Genomic DNA, 15,642 nt, shown 5'->3' with positions numbered 1-15,642 from the left:
TCTACTGGCTCATTTTCTTTCTTTGTGAATTTGGAGTAACTTCCTATAACATTTACTCCAACTACTTTTTAACATAATGGATTCCTGACCTGGTTAGGTCCCATGGTATGAGATTTTGGCATAGAAAAGTAGAGCAAGGCCTAACTGTGGAATTTTACAACCAACCCAGAGGGAAAACATGAAAAGCAGCTCTACTTAAGACTGGAATACCCTAAAGTAACATAATCCCAAAGTAAAGTTCTCCCTATTTGATAGTTGCAGTGGTTTAAAATGAAAGGTACTACCTTCTCTCAGCATATATACCCTGAAGGAAAACTAATTGTTAGCAGGACCTGCCCACCTCACTAAGCTGCCATTCAGAGGTGAAGTCTTTATGTAAGTAAGTCCTTATAGCTTCAAAGGAAACCTACACTATTTCCTATTGCTAACCAATGTAATCACTTATTCATGGATTTAAAGGGGAAACTAAAGGTCATCAGATATTTGAGGAAAACACTGTGAATGAGACCAAGTTGAACAAACAGAATAGCTGACCTCAGAGAAACAGAAAATACAAAGAATAGAGCTTTAAATAAACTTGATATCCTCAGATTTGACTTCCAGCCTCTGTTTGGGAAGTAGAAAGATGGAAGGAGCATCACTTCCATCCTAACAACAACAGAAAGCTGGATGATGTACAGAATTGTAACTTTTTTTTTTTTTTTTTGAACTATCCAAGTACTAAGATTTCAAGGCAGTCAATCCCTAGGGGAGGGCCAGAATCAGTGAGAAAGCCCTCCCCAGGAACACAGAGTATGGCCTGGTTTAAGCAGAGTGATGGAGGAACTCCCTCCCTTCCTCCCCAGCCAGTGTAGAATGCACAGAATAACAAGCCCCTGTAGTTTACCACTTGAGGAGAGACAAGAACATGGTGAGGCACCCTTACGTAGGTGCTGATTCCCAGGGAGTACCTGAATCCGGGACTAGAATGTGCCATTGAGAAAAAGCCTGTGTCAGACCATCTTCACACTACCACCAGTGCCATCCCCGACAGGGACAAATGAGAGGAAGTTTGAAGAATGTAATGCACTGAAGGTAATCATGTCAGCAACAGAACTCAGACCCAGCTCAATTCCGGATTGAATTGATTCAACCCTCCAAATTAACAGCAGAATAAGCATGTCCTTTTTGTTCTCTGTTGCCCTGCAAATAATGTTCAATATCAAATTTAAAATTTTGAGACAAAAAAGCAAAACAAAAATCCCTCACTACCACTACCACCAGCACTACCAACAACAAAATGTTGACAGGAGAAGAAATTTACAGAAAAAAGACTCAGATGACTTAGGTGATGGAACTATCAGCAAGAGTATTTAAAATAAATATAGTTACTGTGCTTCAGAATTTTGTGGAAAGGTAGATAACGTAGAAGAACAGATGGTAAATTTCAGCTGAGAGGTGGTGGAAACTCTAATAAACAGTCTAATGGATAGGCTGTAAACCAAAAACAGCGCCGATCAAGGATGCCTTTGACAGACTCATTGGTATTCAGCACGACTGAGGAAAGAATCATTAAATTTGAAGATCGGTCAATAGAAATGATCTAACTTGAAGTACAAAGAGATTCTTTCACATCAAACTAAATTATTTCGTTATCAGTGGTCTTATACTTCAAGGAATAATAAATGAACTTCTTCAGCAGAAGAAATATAATACCATACAGAAACATGGCTCTACACACAAAAATTGAGAGATCCAGCAATGGTTGAAAGGGAGATATTATAAAGACATTTTCTTATTAGTTTTAATTTATTTTTAATTGAAGGATAATTGCTTTACAGTATTATGTTGGGTTCTACCCATGTCTCCTCCCACTTGAACATCCCTCGCACTTCCCCCTCATCCCACCACTCTAGGTTGTCACTGAGCCCAGACTTAAGTTCCCTGAGCCATACTGCAAATTCCCATTGGCTGTCTATTTTACATATGGTAATGTATGTTACCATGTTACTCTGTCCATACATCTTACCCTCTCCTTCCTCCCTCCCTCCCCAAGCCATGTCCATAAGTCTGTTCTCAATGTCTGTGTCTCCATTGCTGCTGTGCAGATAGGTTCATCGGTTTTTCTTATTTTTAGTTGCTCTAGAAGGCTATTGATTTTCTAATGCAACAGCAATGTTTTGGGGTTTGTAACAGGCATAAAATAAAATTTATGAAGTGTTTTAAGAATGGAGAAGGGAAGAGTTGGGAGTGTATTGTTTTCAGGATTTTATACTCTACATGAGATGGTTTAATCTTATTTGAAGGTAGACTGTAAGTTATATATTGTTAACTCTGGGGCAACCACTAGAAATTTTCAGTTCAGCTCAGTCGCTCAGTTGTGTCCAACTCTTTGCGACCCCATGAATCACAGCATGCCAGTCCTCCCTGTCCATCACCAACTCCCGGAATTCACTCAAACTCAATGTGCATTGAGTCAGTGATGCCATCCAGCCATCTCATCCTCTGTCGTCCCCTTCTCCTCCTGCCCCCAATCCCTCCCAGCATCAGGGTCTTTTCCAATGAATCAACTAGAAATTTTAGGGGGAGGTAAGAGTAAGCCAATAATGAAGAAAGAGGGAATAAAAAAATAATCCAAAAGCATATAAAAAGAGGGATAAAGAAACAAAGAATAAGTGAACATCAAGGAACACATCAAGAAAACAGCTAACAAAGTGGTAGTTTTTAACCTAAATGTATCAGTGATTATATTAAGTGTACATGTTCTAAATACCACAATTAAGATTATTCAGATTTTATAAAGATAAAAAAGACCCAACTAAATGCTATCTACAAGAAGCACATTTTTAATATAAAGTAATAGGTTAAAGTAAAAGAATAAAAAAGTACACTATGCCAGTACCAACCAAAAGAAAGCAAAAGTGACTCTATAATATCAGGCAAGGTTGACTTCAGAACAATGAATATTACTTGCAATAAGGAGGGATATTACACTATGGTGCAGAGACTAGTTCATGAAAAGATAAAGCAATTCTAAATATGTACGAATATAACAACAGCGCTTATATATATATATATATATATATATATATATATATATATAAGCAAAAACTGAAAGGAGATACAGCTAAATACACAGTTGTAGCTGGTAACCATAACACTCATTTCTCAGTAATTTATGAACCAAGTAGAGAAGCAGTGAGGATAAAAGACATTAACAACATAATCAAGTAACTTGGCCTAATTAAGCAGAATATACTTTTTTCCCCCCAAGTACTTATGGGATATTTAGTTAGGCCAGATTTGGTGTCATAAATAAATACAAATAATCAAAATAATGCAAAGTATTGTGTATCATCATACATATACATATCATGGGTCAAAGCAGAAATAACAAGGAAAATTGGGAAATACTTTTGTCTGAATGAACATATGTCAACATCTAAAGGGATGCTAGCTTAGAGGAAATTTATAACATTGGATACTTACAGTAGAAAAGAAAGTCCTTCATTTAGTAACTTAAGCTTCTATCTTAACTAGAAAAGAAGAGCAAATTAAACCCAGATCAAGCAGAAGGAAGGAAATAATTAAGGTCAGAAATCAGTGAACTTGAAACAAAAGAGCAGAGAATGTCAATGAGACTAAAAGGTGTTCTTTGAAAAGATCAATATAATTGATAAGCCCTTGGCCAGACTGACCAAGTAAAAAGAGAGAAAGCATGAATTAACAAATGAGAGAGGGAATATCACTACAGATCCTACAGCAATTAAAATGATAATAATGTTTTGAACATCATGATCACACGACATCAGAAGGGCACTCGAGCATGGCTGATCAAATCTGGTACCACTTGAGCACCAAAATAATTAAATACAATAATGAATTATAACTCTTTGAAAAATAAAAGAGAATTCATGGTTCCATATTGATAATAGATAGCTAATGAAGAAGGAAGGCCTCTTGCTTAGAGAAGAATGTTGAATGCTAACTGATAAATATGGAGGGGGCACTGGAATTTGAATATTATTTTACAACCATTGTAGTAAAGAATGATTCAAGCAGAAGATACCAGTCAGTGCTGAATCTTGAGAAAATCAGATGAGAAGCAAGATGTATCTGTGGTCTGAAAGATGGATATCACTGCTTCTAGATATGTAATAGCCTTGGGAGACCACACCACCAATTGTGTAGTATTCAGGCTGGTAATACATAACCTGAGCAACATGTGAAGAGATTGAGCACATCGTTGCCTCTTTGTTACTACTTCTTATGAAGTGACTTTGGAACTTAGGTTGACTTTTCTGAGGTTCCAAGGTTAATATAAACACAAAAGACTATGCATAAATATTAATCATTGCCATGCAAATATTTAGAGATACTTGGTTCTTCTCTACCTGAGCCTAACTAAACCAGTCTCAGTTTTGTTCCAGAGAACACCGTGTAACCAATGAGAGGTGTATTACCTTTTAACAGAAAAATGTGGAGAAATGGTGCCTTAGATGGTGCCTCTGCGTTTTAAAGCTGTAGTTCTTTTTTTTTAATATAAATTTATTTATTTTAATTGGAAGCTAATTATTTTACAATATTGTATTGGTTTTGCCATACATTGACATGAATCTGCCACGGGTGTACATGCGTTCCCCATCCTGAACCCCCCTCCCACCTCCCTCCCCATCCCATCCCTCTGGGTTATCCAGTGCACCAACCCCGAGCACCCTGTATCATGTATTGAACCTGGACTGGTGATTCGTTTCACATATGATAATATACATGTTTCAATGCCATTCTCCCAAATCACCCCACCCTCGCCCTCTCCCACAGAGTCCAAAAGACTGTTCTATACATCTGTGTCTCTTTTGCCATCTCACATACAGGGTTATTGTTACCATCTTTCTAAATTCCATATATATTACAGCCTTAGTTCTTTTAAAGCCTGTGGAAAAGCCTTGTAGGAGACCTTTTTCTGGGTTTGGGTCTATTCTTCTTTTTATTTGAAAATCATTTTGGACTTAAGAAAAACTGCAAGAATAAGAAGAGTACAGAGAACACCTATATTCTTCAACCAGATTTACCCATTGTTAACATTTTACCCCATCTGTTAGCTGGCTAGTGTATTTTTTTATTTTCTTTGTTTTGCAAATGTTTTTGTTTTCTTTTGGTCATGTAATATGTTCTAAAGACCTTCAAAGCTAAAGAGGGTGTATAACATTTGCGTTTCGAAACCCAGATCTGTCTTGGCCTTATTTGTGATTTCACTAGAATTGAGGCAGCCTTTTATCTGGGATGAAGAATTAAGATTGCAAATTTGTATAGTAGTGGAAGAATTCATGTGCTTTCTGGAAAAAGTACATGAGGTGAGGGGTGGAACTTGTCAATCTGACTGTCTTCTGGAATTGTTGAGAGCGAAATCCGGGGAGGAATTACATTGGGGCTAAAGAAGATAAGCAATATTTCTTGATTAAGTTCTGTCTGGGGAGCAGAGTTAATTAATAACTTACTGGTCATTAACATACAGTTGAGAGAGAAGAACAGGGTGCTTAGACATATGTTGATAAAATTACTTAGGTTGGTGGTTTTAGGGCTCAAGTCCAAACTATATTTTGATCAGTTAATCTACTTCTGGCTCCTCACTAGAGGAGATGTACAGAAGAGTTTCGGCTACCATTTCCTGTTAATCACGGTTCTTGGAACTAAACTCCTTTTTAAGATCTAGAACTTAGTATGTAAGGATCTAAGACTGTTTTTCTGTGCTTTAGGACCTTTGGAATTTTCAGGCCTGGTTATCAAGAGCCTGAGACAGGATCATTTTTTAGAGTAAGAAGATGTAAAAGGATTTTATGATCACATAAATGAAAATGGAGGTCCCAAAGTTAGTATAAACACTAAAGACTAGGCATATATACACAAATATTAATCATTGCCATGCAAATACTTAGAGGAAATTAAATGTCCTGTAATGGAATTGAGGTATTGGACTATCAGTTAAAATGTAGACTGTTCTTTTAATTCACTTCTATTGAGTTATATTTTACAAGCCATTAAACATTGTAACTCAGACTATCTGTCAACATGTAAAAATGCTTGAGACATAATTTGGAAAAATCAGAATATATATTTCCTGCACACTATGATTGTAACTAAAGCTATTTATATATATGAATAAGATGATCATCATAAAAAAACTTAATTTACGAACTACTATACTATAGTAGTCGATATGCAGGTAATTTTTCCTGCTCTATTACTTTTTATACTTTCAGCAATGTTCTGTATTATTTGTGGTTGAAAACAAATTAACCACTTGAAAAAATAAGCTTTATTTTTTAGAGCAGTTTTAGGTGCATAGCAAAATTGATCAGAAGGTACAGATTCCCCATATACTCCCAAACCCTACCTGTGCATAGCTTCCCCTACTAGAGGGGTACATTTGTTACAGTTGATTAACTTTTAGTAAATCATCCTTAACACCCAAAGTTCATAGCCAGTTTTTAATTTTTTTAGTGAAGTTGTCTGAATTTTGAACATCTCATTGGGGTTTCTTGATCAGCAACCCCGAAATCTGTAGGTAGGGAATCTTGAACTCTTAACTATTTGACTCCTGCTAGAGACTGTGTAAAAATGGAAGCAATCGGAATTTTACTCTGGTTAATCTGCCCAAAAGTCTTCTGTCCTCATTTTACCTTTTACTCTTTTTATTTTCCTCTCACAGTCGGGGGACTGGGCTCTGCCTGTTTGGTTGTGACTGGGCAGTCCTGTCTGCAGTGTTACATCTGGAATTGTCTCCTTTCATCTCTCTCTAGGAAGTACATTTTCAGCTGAGCACCTCAAGCTTCAACTCCAAAAGGAATCCCTAAATGAGTTGAGAAAGGAGTGCACTGCGAAAAGGTAAGCGGAACACTGAGAATGGTTGTTAGGAGTGTTGAGTTTACTTTGAGGAGAGGATTTAGAAACGGAGTGTTTTTTAAGCTGCCAGTGTTAGTGCCAGTTACTATGCTCAGTGCCACTTTCGTTTATTCAGCCCCTATTGTGTCACACACTGTGCTAGAGGCAGTTATGAAGGCGCCTAGTACGTAGTCGGAATCAGAAGCCTGAACGCTGTTTTTCTAGATTGCAGGGCGTCGGTACCCTGACTTCACGTTTGAATCTCCTCCTCTTCCAGTCTTCGACATTTAGTGCAGCTTACAGTTTTTCTTTAGTAATTTCTTCAGTTTTACTCCTGTTAGCTCACTTGCCTTACCTCAGCAGTTCTCAGATTCTCTAACATAAGTCTCTCCAGCTGTCCAGTTCATTCTCCATGTTGCTAGCAGACTTCTCCTAAAATACTATTTTACCATTATTTTTTTCTCTTCTTAAGAATAAGTTGTGATTATTTTCCTTCACTGTCAAATATAAAATGGTCCCCAATGGCTCAGGGGTAAAGAATCTGCCTGCAATGCAGGAGGTGCGGGTTCGATCCCTGGGTCAGAAAGATCCCCTGGAGGACGAAATGGCAACCCACTCCAGTATTCTTGCCTGGAGAATTCCATGGACAGAGGAGCCTGATGGGCTACAGTCCGTGGGGTCACAAGCAGTCAGACACCACTGACTACACATGCACTAGAGATAGAACTGTAGCTGATTTCAGTTGCTCCATGACAGTCATTTAACAAATGCTAATAGTTTTTCCCTTTATTTTTTGCAGCACATGCTTAACTTGTTGCCACCTCTGATCTTCTTCTCATCTCTACTCACTTTTACTGGAAAGTCATCCCATTGTGCATTTTTGTTTAAGAAACTTTAGCAATTAAGAAACCTGGAAAGAACCTTGGAGATCATCTAATCTAATCCTCTCAATTTGCAGATAGGGAGGCAAAGCTGTGGAGGTTACTTTTTGTCTGGTTCACTAGGAAAGCAGAACTAGATGCCTTTAAGTCTTCAGCTCTCTTTGCATTGTACTGCTTTATGTTCCACTCTAACCTGCTGCATTTCCTAAATTACCTCCTTTTTAATTGTTGACACAGTTGAGCAGGTAATATGCTCTATGGGTAATTTAGCTGTTAGTCATGTTTCTTAAATAGTGTAAGGGAAAAGCGGCATCATCTCATGCCACACCTTTTGGCTTTGTCCTTTTTATTCTTTTACTTTTGTAATATGACAGCAGGTTATTTTTTGAGGTAGTTATAACATCTGTAGTTGTAAATGAAAGTAGAATGCTGTTTTGAGGAAACACCATAGGGGTGTTTCCTGCAAATTGGCCTCAGTTTAAATGAGATTTTGGTCAGTTTACTGAGCCTCTCTAAATTTTGTTTTCTTGTTTGTAAAATAGATATAGTAATATCAACCAAATAAGTTGTCATTGATATGATAATTAAAGCTATTTGTAAAGCTCCTGGCATATAGTAGTAGGTGTCCAGTCAATGATTATTTGTACGTTTTACATCTCTTTTCATGGTGCTGGATATATACAATAGGCCTCCTTATATAGTTAGGGTGATTGATGGTATATAGAGATAGGTCAGGACTCATGTTAGCTGTTATTCTTGCTTCTGCTTCTGAATTTCTGTGGCCCAGTACAGATCATTTAATTTTTCTCTGTGTCAGTTAGTTGGAAATAACCGTTACAAAGCGAGCAAACCTGTTTGTTTTTTGTTTTTTAACAAATGTGCTTTTTTCTTTCCTCATTAGAGAACTCTTTCTGAAGACTAATGCTCAGTTGACAATTCGTTGCAGGCAGTTACTGTCTGAGCTTTCCTACATTTACCCTATTGATTTGGTAAGTTTCAGATTTTCTGGGGGAAAAAAAATTTTTTTAAGAGATTTCTATTTGAAATTTACTCTCAAAGAAAACACCATTGCTCTAGTCTTAATCATATGCTCTGTTATTATTCATTCAGAAGCTAATATTTATTTAAAAAGTAGATTTAGAATTAGTTGGCATTAGGTTTCACTAGTTTATTTATTTTTTTCTGTCAATTTAGTGGTGGAGTGAACTTATCTTCACCTGAAAGAATGCCAAATTATTTCTGGTTTCTTTAGGACTTTTCCTCTCAACCACATTGTCAACTTCTACCTTATCTGAGACATGCATGCAGATACATACACATTGTTTTAAATATATAACTACTAATTAATTTATCTTTATTAGTATTACTTAAGATATCCCTGTGGTAGCTGTCAAGATGTTAAGTTTCTGTATTTGGTTTCTTAGAGTAAGTACAAATGTAAATTATTAGGATTCTTTTTTAGAGAATTAAATCTGCTAAATTTGGTGGTTTTGTTTTCTTTCTAATGAAAAGGGACTTAAAAGACTAATTTTCTGAGAGGAAAGCTAATAGGATTTTAGATTACTCACAGACTCTTGTTAATTCTACTTAAATATTCTCATTTATAACTTTGAATTGGTCAAAGAATAGTTAGCTTTATGGTTAAAATTTTATATGACTTTTTGTTGGATATGTTTTTAAATGTATTATATAGAAAATTTAGAGTGTATATCAAGATACAGATAATAGTATAATAAATCATTATGTATTCAGCTTCAACAATTAGGGTAATATTTTATATCTATGACAGTATTGCCTTTGAATTAACACCTGAATTTTTTAGATTTAGAGCTTCATTGTTTATACATAAAATTAATTTCATTCTTTGGTTATATTCGCAGAATGAGCATAAAGATTACTTTGTATGTGGTGTCAAGTTGCCCAACTCTGAAGACTTCCAAGGTATTTTATTTCTTTTTACTTCTAAAGATTTGGTATAAAATATGGGTGTGTTGCAAGGAAAAAGAGATACCTTGAAATGTTGGTTGCCTGTCCCTTCTTTCAGAAAAGTTTTGGAACCTTCTGTCCCTTCCCAATTGTAAGTATATAGCGTCAGTTTCTCCAATGGAAGACTTAAGAGGATATTTGGTCTAATCATGGGGGGAATATTGTTGAGCTTTCTATTTGAAAGTTAAAATAGTTTTTGAATGGGGTTTAAGAAAATCAGACAGTAGGCTTCTCAAGAATACTAATAATATTCCTGTCCTTTTGGTTTGATTTTTCATGAAAAAATTGTGTTGGGAGCAAAGCTGTAAACCTTAGTCTGCTCTGTTTATAAAGTTATATTTCTGCTGACATAAAATGTATTTGAAATTAAATTTTGTGACATTCCCACTCTCATAGGTTAAACTTGTTATACTGTCATCTCTGTCCTCTTTAATTAAAAGAAATTTACATTAAAGATGTTACAAATAGCATTCACAGTATTAGCTATATTTTAAAATATTTTTCCTAATCTCTTTACCAGTATGCCAGAGAAAAGAACTTATTTGACATTGGGGTAGAAAGATGACTTTTATTGTTAGCAGAGTGGGTTCTTTTCCCCTAAAGTAAACAATGCTTTGAGGACTACTAAAAAGTTCTATAGATTATACCCAAAGCTAGCACATTAATCTATTTGGGAATAAGTTATTCCAGAATAGAGCATTACTAGTGCTTATTGGGACTTTCTTCCATTTCCCTGTAAAGAATCTGTTATTTGTGATCCTTTAACATTTAAGACTGCTTTAGTGTATTACTTTTTTGTCCTTTACAACAAGTAGTTGGGACATAATGTAAAAAGTGTTATAAATGAACCTAGCTAAGAAACAAAACTAGAATCAGGGACGTAGAGAATAGGCTAGTGGTTGCCACGAGGGAAAGAGATGGTAGAAGGTAGGAGCGGGAGTTTGGGATTAATAGATGCAAACTGATACATATAGAAACAAGAAGATCCCACTGTATAGGAAAGAGAACCATATTCAATATCCTTTGATAAATGATAATGGAAAATAATACAAAAAAGAATGTGTGTGTGTGTGTGTGTGTGTAGTTATGTATATATAACTGAGTCACTTTGCTGTACAGCAGAAATTAATACAGTGTTGTAAATTCAACTATTGAGGTGGTTTAGTTGCTAAATTGTGGCCGACTTTTGCAACCCCAGGGACTGTAGCCCACCAGGCTTCTCTGTATATGGGGTTTTTCAGGCAGGAATACTGGAATCGTTTGCCATTTCCTTCTGCAGGGTATCTTTCCGACCCAGGGATCCAGCCCAAGTCTCCTGCACTGCAGCAGATTCTTTACCGACTGAGCTACCATTCAACTGTACTGCAATTTAAAAAAAAAAATTTTTTTTTTTTTTAATGATTAAAACAGGAATGGGAAGACCTGTATTTGAGTCCTGTTTCCCTTTCTAGAAACCACATATTTTGGACCAATTCATCATCTAAGCTTTTAGTTGATCTTCTAATTGATAGTATGAACACATTAGTTCATGTACTATGTACTTTACCTGATTGTTAAGATTTTATTTAAGAGCAAGACATTTTGCCTTATCTTTAATCCTCCCAAAAACAAAATAACCCAGTAAGAAAGGTGGTATAATGTGTGAATGAGCTATTTAGTGACTTGCTCAAGACCACAAAACTAGGTAATGATCTTGCTGGGATTTGTCTGTTTTCCATTGTACAGTGTTCCCACTCATCTCTGTAAGTCATACACATGTGCTTTGGTGTTAATTTTAGGTCATGGTGTCTTGAAGTTCTTGATACATCTTTTTCCCCATTCTTTCTTTCATTCATTTATTTAATAAACCTAATAAGTACCTTGAGCCCTGGGCCAGGTTGTAGGAATACAGAATATTCTTTCTTTGAAAAAAATATCAACTGAGCACCTAAATGCCAGGCATGTGCTGCTTTGAGGATATGATGATGGAAAAAGCAAATATATTCTCTTCTTTCATAGAGCGTACAAGCTCTTAAAGGAGGTAAAAAATAAAGGCAATAAATAAGAAAAGAAGTATTTAACAAGTATTTAATAAAAGAGTATGCTATCTTAGAGAATAGGGAAACCTACTGTAGATAAAGTAATCAGAGAAGACCTCTCTGAGGAGAAATGTTTAACAGAAAATCTGAAGGCTGAAAGGAACCAGGCTTCCCTGGTGGCTCAGCTGGTAAAGAATCCGCCTGCCATGCGGGTGACCTGGGTTCAATCCCTGGGTTGGGAAGATCCCCTGGAGAAGGGAATGCCTACCCACTCCAGTATTCTGGCCTGGAGAATTCCATGGACTATATAGTCTATAGGGTTGCAAAGAGTTATACACGACTGATTGACTTTCACTTCACCCACTACAGCTGGGGGAGAATTCCTAGAAGAGGGGGGTGTCATGATTGAGGATTCTGAGGAATCAGCTTGATAGATCTGAAAAAATTCAGGGTAAGGGGCATGGGAGAAGATACATGTATTCTGGGAAAATCATGTAATTTCTCACAGCTTAAGTCATGTATGGATGTGAGAATTGGACTATAAAGAAAGCTGAGCACGGAAGAATTGATGCTTTTGAATTGTGGTGTTGGAGAAGACTCTTGAGAGTCCCTTGGACTGCAAGGAGATCCAACCAGTCCATCCTAAAGGAGATCAGTCCTGGGTGTTCCTTGGAAGGACTGATGTTGAAGCTGAAACTCCAATACTTTGGCCACCTAATGCGAAGAGCTGACTCATTTGAAAAGACCCTGATGCTGGGAAAGATTGAGGACAGGAGGAGAAGGGGATGACAGAGGATGAGATGGTTGGATGGCATCACAAACTCAATGGATATGAGTTTGGGTAGGCTCAGGGAGTTGGTGATGGACAGGGAGGCCTGGCGTGCTGCAGTTCATGGGGTCGCAAAGAGTCAGACACGACTGAGCGACTGAACTGAACTGAACTGAATTTCTTCACCTGTAAAATGAGGTAATATTTACATCTTCAGTTCATTGTGATGATTGAATGAGATAGCATTTGAAAGAGCTTTTCCTATATAAGGCAGTCGATAAATGTAATTGGAATTAGTTGCCAGAGAGAGGAAGGAAGGACAGACCAGAGCAAACCTGTGTGGCTGGGGCAGGGTGAGAAAAGAGAAGAATTCCATCAGTAGATGTAGGAGAGTCAGCCAGGGTCTTGAGGCCACTGAAAGGAGTTCCTATTTTATTCTCAGTGGAGTGGGAAACCCTGAAGAGCTTCAAGAAGGAGGATGATATGAATTGATGTCTTTTAAAAGTCACTCTGGCTGCTACATATAGAATGATTTGAGAGGTGGCAACAGGAGAAGCCGGAGAAGGCAATGGCACACCACTCTGGTACTCTTGCCTGGGAAATCCCATGAACGGAGGAGCCTGGTGGGCTGCAGTCCATGGGGTCGCTAAGAGTCGGACATGACTGAGTAACTTCACTTTCACTTTTCACTTTAATCTATTGGAGAAGGAAATAGCAACCCACTCCAGTGTTCTTGCCTGGAGAATCCCAGGAATGGCGGAGCCTGGTGGGCTGCCCTCTATGGGGTCGCACAGAGTCGGACACAACTGAAGTGACTTAGCAGCAGCAGCAACAAGAGAAGCAGGGATACTACCGGTATTAGAGTATCACCTCAATTCATTCTGGGATGTTTCTTGATTCTATTTCTGTTTTCTGGAGTTGATTTATTTCCTGATTTTTCCCAGCTTTTGTTCCCTATTCATCCAAGCTGAATACATTCCTTCTTCCCCTAAAAAAATTAGTTTATCTTTTAGTTTTAGTGCAGTTTTTACTGCTAAAAAAATGAAGTAAATGTTTAATTCTCCTCTAAGGCCCTATTTATTTACCATAACTTGTAGGAATTCGTTTTAAGAAGCACATATGGTAGTATTGGACTTTAAAATCTTATGTTTGCATTCTGCAAGGTACTTCCATGTACTTTAGAATTTACCGAGTGCCTTGTGTGTGTCATTTATGGTGCCAGGTGCTGGGGGTATGCAAAGGCGACCAAGGCATTGATCCTACCTCAGTGAAACTTCAGTCCACTTGAGGTTAACTTGTAATCAAGCCAATCAATAAATATCTCTTGAATTTGTACTCTGTGTCAGGCACTTCGAAGTTTATACCAGGTATGTGGGACTTAAAGTAGAATCAGATCTACCAGGAGGGAATCAGGAAAGTCTTACAGAGAAGATGATACCTGAGGTATTTTTAAAGATAAAATAGTATTACCTTGTTGAAAGAAGGATGGGAAATTTTAGATTCAGTGAGTAGAAATATGTAACATGGAACATCATACATGATGCTGTCTTGTTTACTTAATTCCCACTGCTGTGAGAATCGGTTCCTTCTGTGAGGGAAAGAATTATACTCAGCTCTTTTTTTTTGTTGTTTTTTTCTAAAGACAAGAAAATTGGGGCTCAGCGAGATTAGTTAATTTTTCCGAAGACTCATACTAGCCAGTGGCAGAACTAAAGTCATCCCTGGTTGGCCTGATTTTAAGGCCCGTATTACTCCTGTCATGATGCAGTTTTCCTCCTTGTTTTGAATAATAACCTCTTCCAGACATCTAACAAGTTTTTAGTGTTCTGTAGCAGCTACATGCTTAGTAAGACTCTAGTGATGGAAATCTAAACTGGTATTCTGTTATATTCATGAAACTTTGCTGGGATAGACTTTACATTGCATGGCTTGATACTGTTTGGGAAACTCCTGCATAGTGGCCCAACATTTGTTGTGTTCTTCTTTCTAACTGGGTAAGTTTCTGTTAGAATATGGCAGAGAGACCTGGACACAAGTGGGGAAAGTTGTCCTGTGAAGGGTGTTCACTTGAGTTCCATTGACTGGGACATTTCTCATCTAAAAAAAGAAAAAACTGTTTGTGTGTGTTTTTAAGTAATCTATAACACGAGAGCCTTTTGTGGTAATGAGACCCAGATTTCCTTCTGTGTCTGTATCCCTTTATGCAGGCATGATTTCTTGGAAAGGAGAGTCCATATGTCAAACACTGTCTCATTGAGAACGTGGAATGATTCCATAGATGCTGTGGCAATGATTAGAGTCTTAAATATTTTGTCCTGTCTGGATCAGTGGGTGCTTGGTTCCTTACCAAATCAACTGCCTCAGTGATTGGGAAGGCAGGATGGTAAGAGCTTTTAGATCACTTATTGTACTTGGATGCATTTGAATATTAATAGTTTGTCCAACATGTAAGTCAAAGAGACATTTAAATTAATTTATAATGTTGTCATGGCCATTGTGAGTTTGTGGAATCTATTATCATAAAAATTACATAAAAGAGGCTAATGTTATTGTTCTGAGCATGCTTAAAATAGACTAGCCAAGACTAGGTTAGATATTTTAAATCCATTTTAAAACATTTAAAATTTTCAGCCTACAAGATCTTCAACTTGCAATGAATTTATCAGGATGTAAACCCATTGTAAACTGAAGAAGATCTGGAATGTAATGTGAATCAGATCTGCATTATTATCTTAATTAACCAACATAAATGCATGTCTAAGTCTTTTCAGCTTAAAAAAAAAGAAAAATTATATAAGAGATTTATTATCACAAAAATTACTACAGCCCCAAGTAAATGTAGCTACCTACATTTAAAAAAACAAATAGGAGATATTTATTGTGAGGAAACTGCAGAATTTTGTTTTGTTTGTAAGCCCCTTAAAACATTATTTTAATCGGGGCTTTTTTCCTTTACCTGAGTCTTAACAGCTTATTCCTGTTCTTCCCTGAACCCTCCCATTCCCCCTCTAGCTTCTTTTCTCCAACAAGCCTGTCATCTGTGACCTCTTTAACCCACAGAGCAGCATAAGGAACACAAGCCTCTGCTCTGCATCAGGTGTTAGGGACGTCATTAATGGTTCCTGGA

The 15,642-nt window shown here is 37.1% G+C and overlaps 1 protein-coding gene across 7 annotated transcripts in view; it reads left to right on the top strand.

The window, feature by feature from the left end:
• The window catches only part of UVRAG (UV radiation resistance associated), a 326,555-nt gene that overhangs the window by 174,516 nt on the left and 136,397 nt on the right, over positions 1-15,642 (top strand). For all 7 annotated transcript variants that reach the window (XM_044929343.2, XM_025266389.3, XM_044929342.2 and 4 more), the window contains 3 exons: positions 6,780-6,864; positions 8,644-8,731; positions 9,623-9,683. In XM_044929343.2, coding sequence (XP_044785278.2) covers positions 6,780-6,864; positions 8,644-8,731; positions 9,623-9,683 — 234 coding nt within the window. The remainder of the gene's footprint in view (positions 1-6,779; positions 6,865-8,643; positions 8,732-9,622; positions 9,684-15,642) is intronic.

This window comes from Bubalus bubalis, chromosome 16 (genome assembly GCF_019923935.1).
Source record: "Bubalus bubalis isolate 160015118507 breed Murrah chromosome 16, NDDB_SH_1, whole genome shotgun sequence".
In the NCBI taxonomy this organism is placed as follows: domain Eukaryota; kingdom Metazoa; phylum Chordata; class Mammalia; order Artiodactyla; family Bovidae; genus Bubalus; species Bubalus bubalis.
Note: the sequence above shows the minus strand (reverse complement) of the source record. Positions and strands in the feature narration are given on the sequence as shown.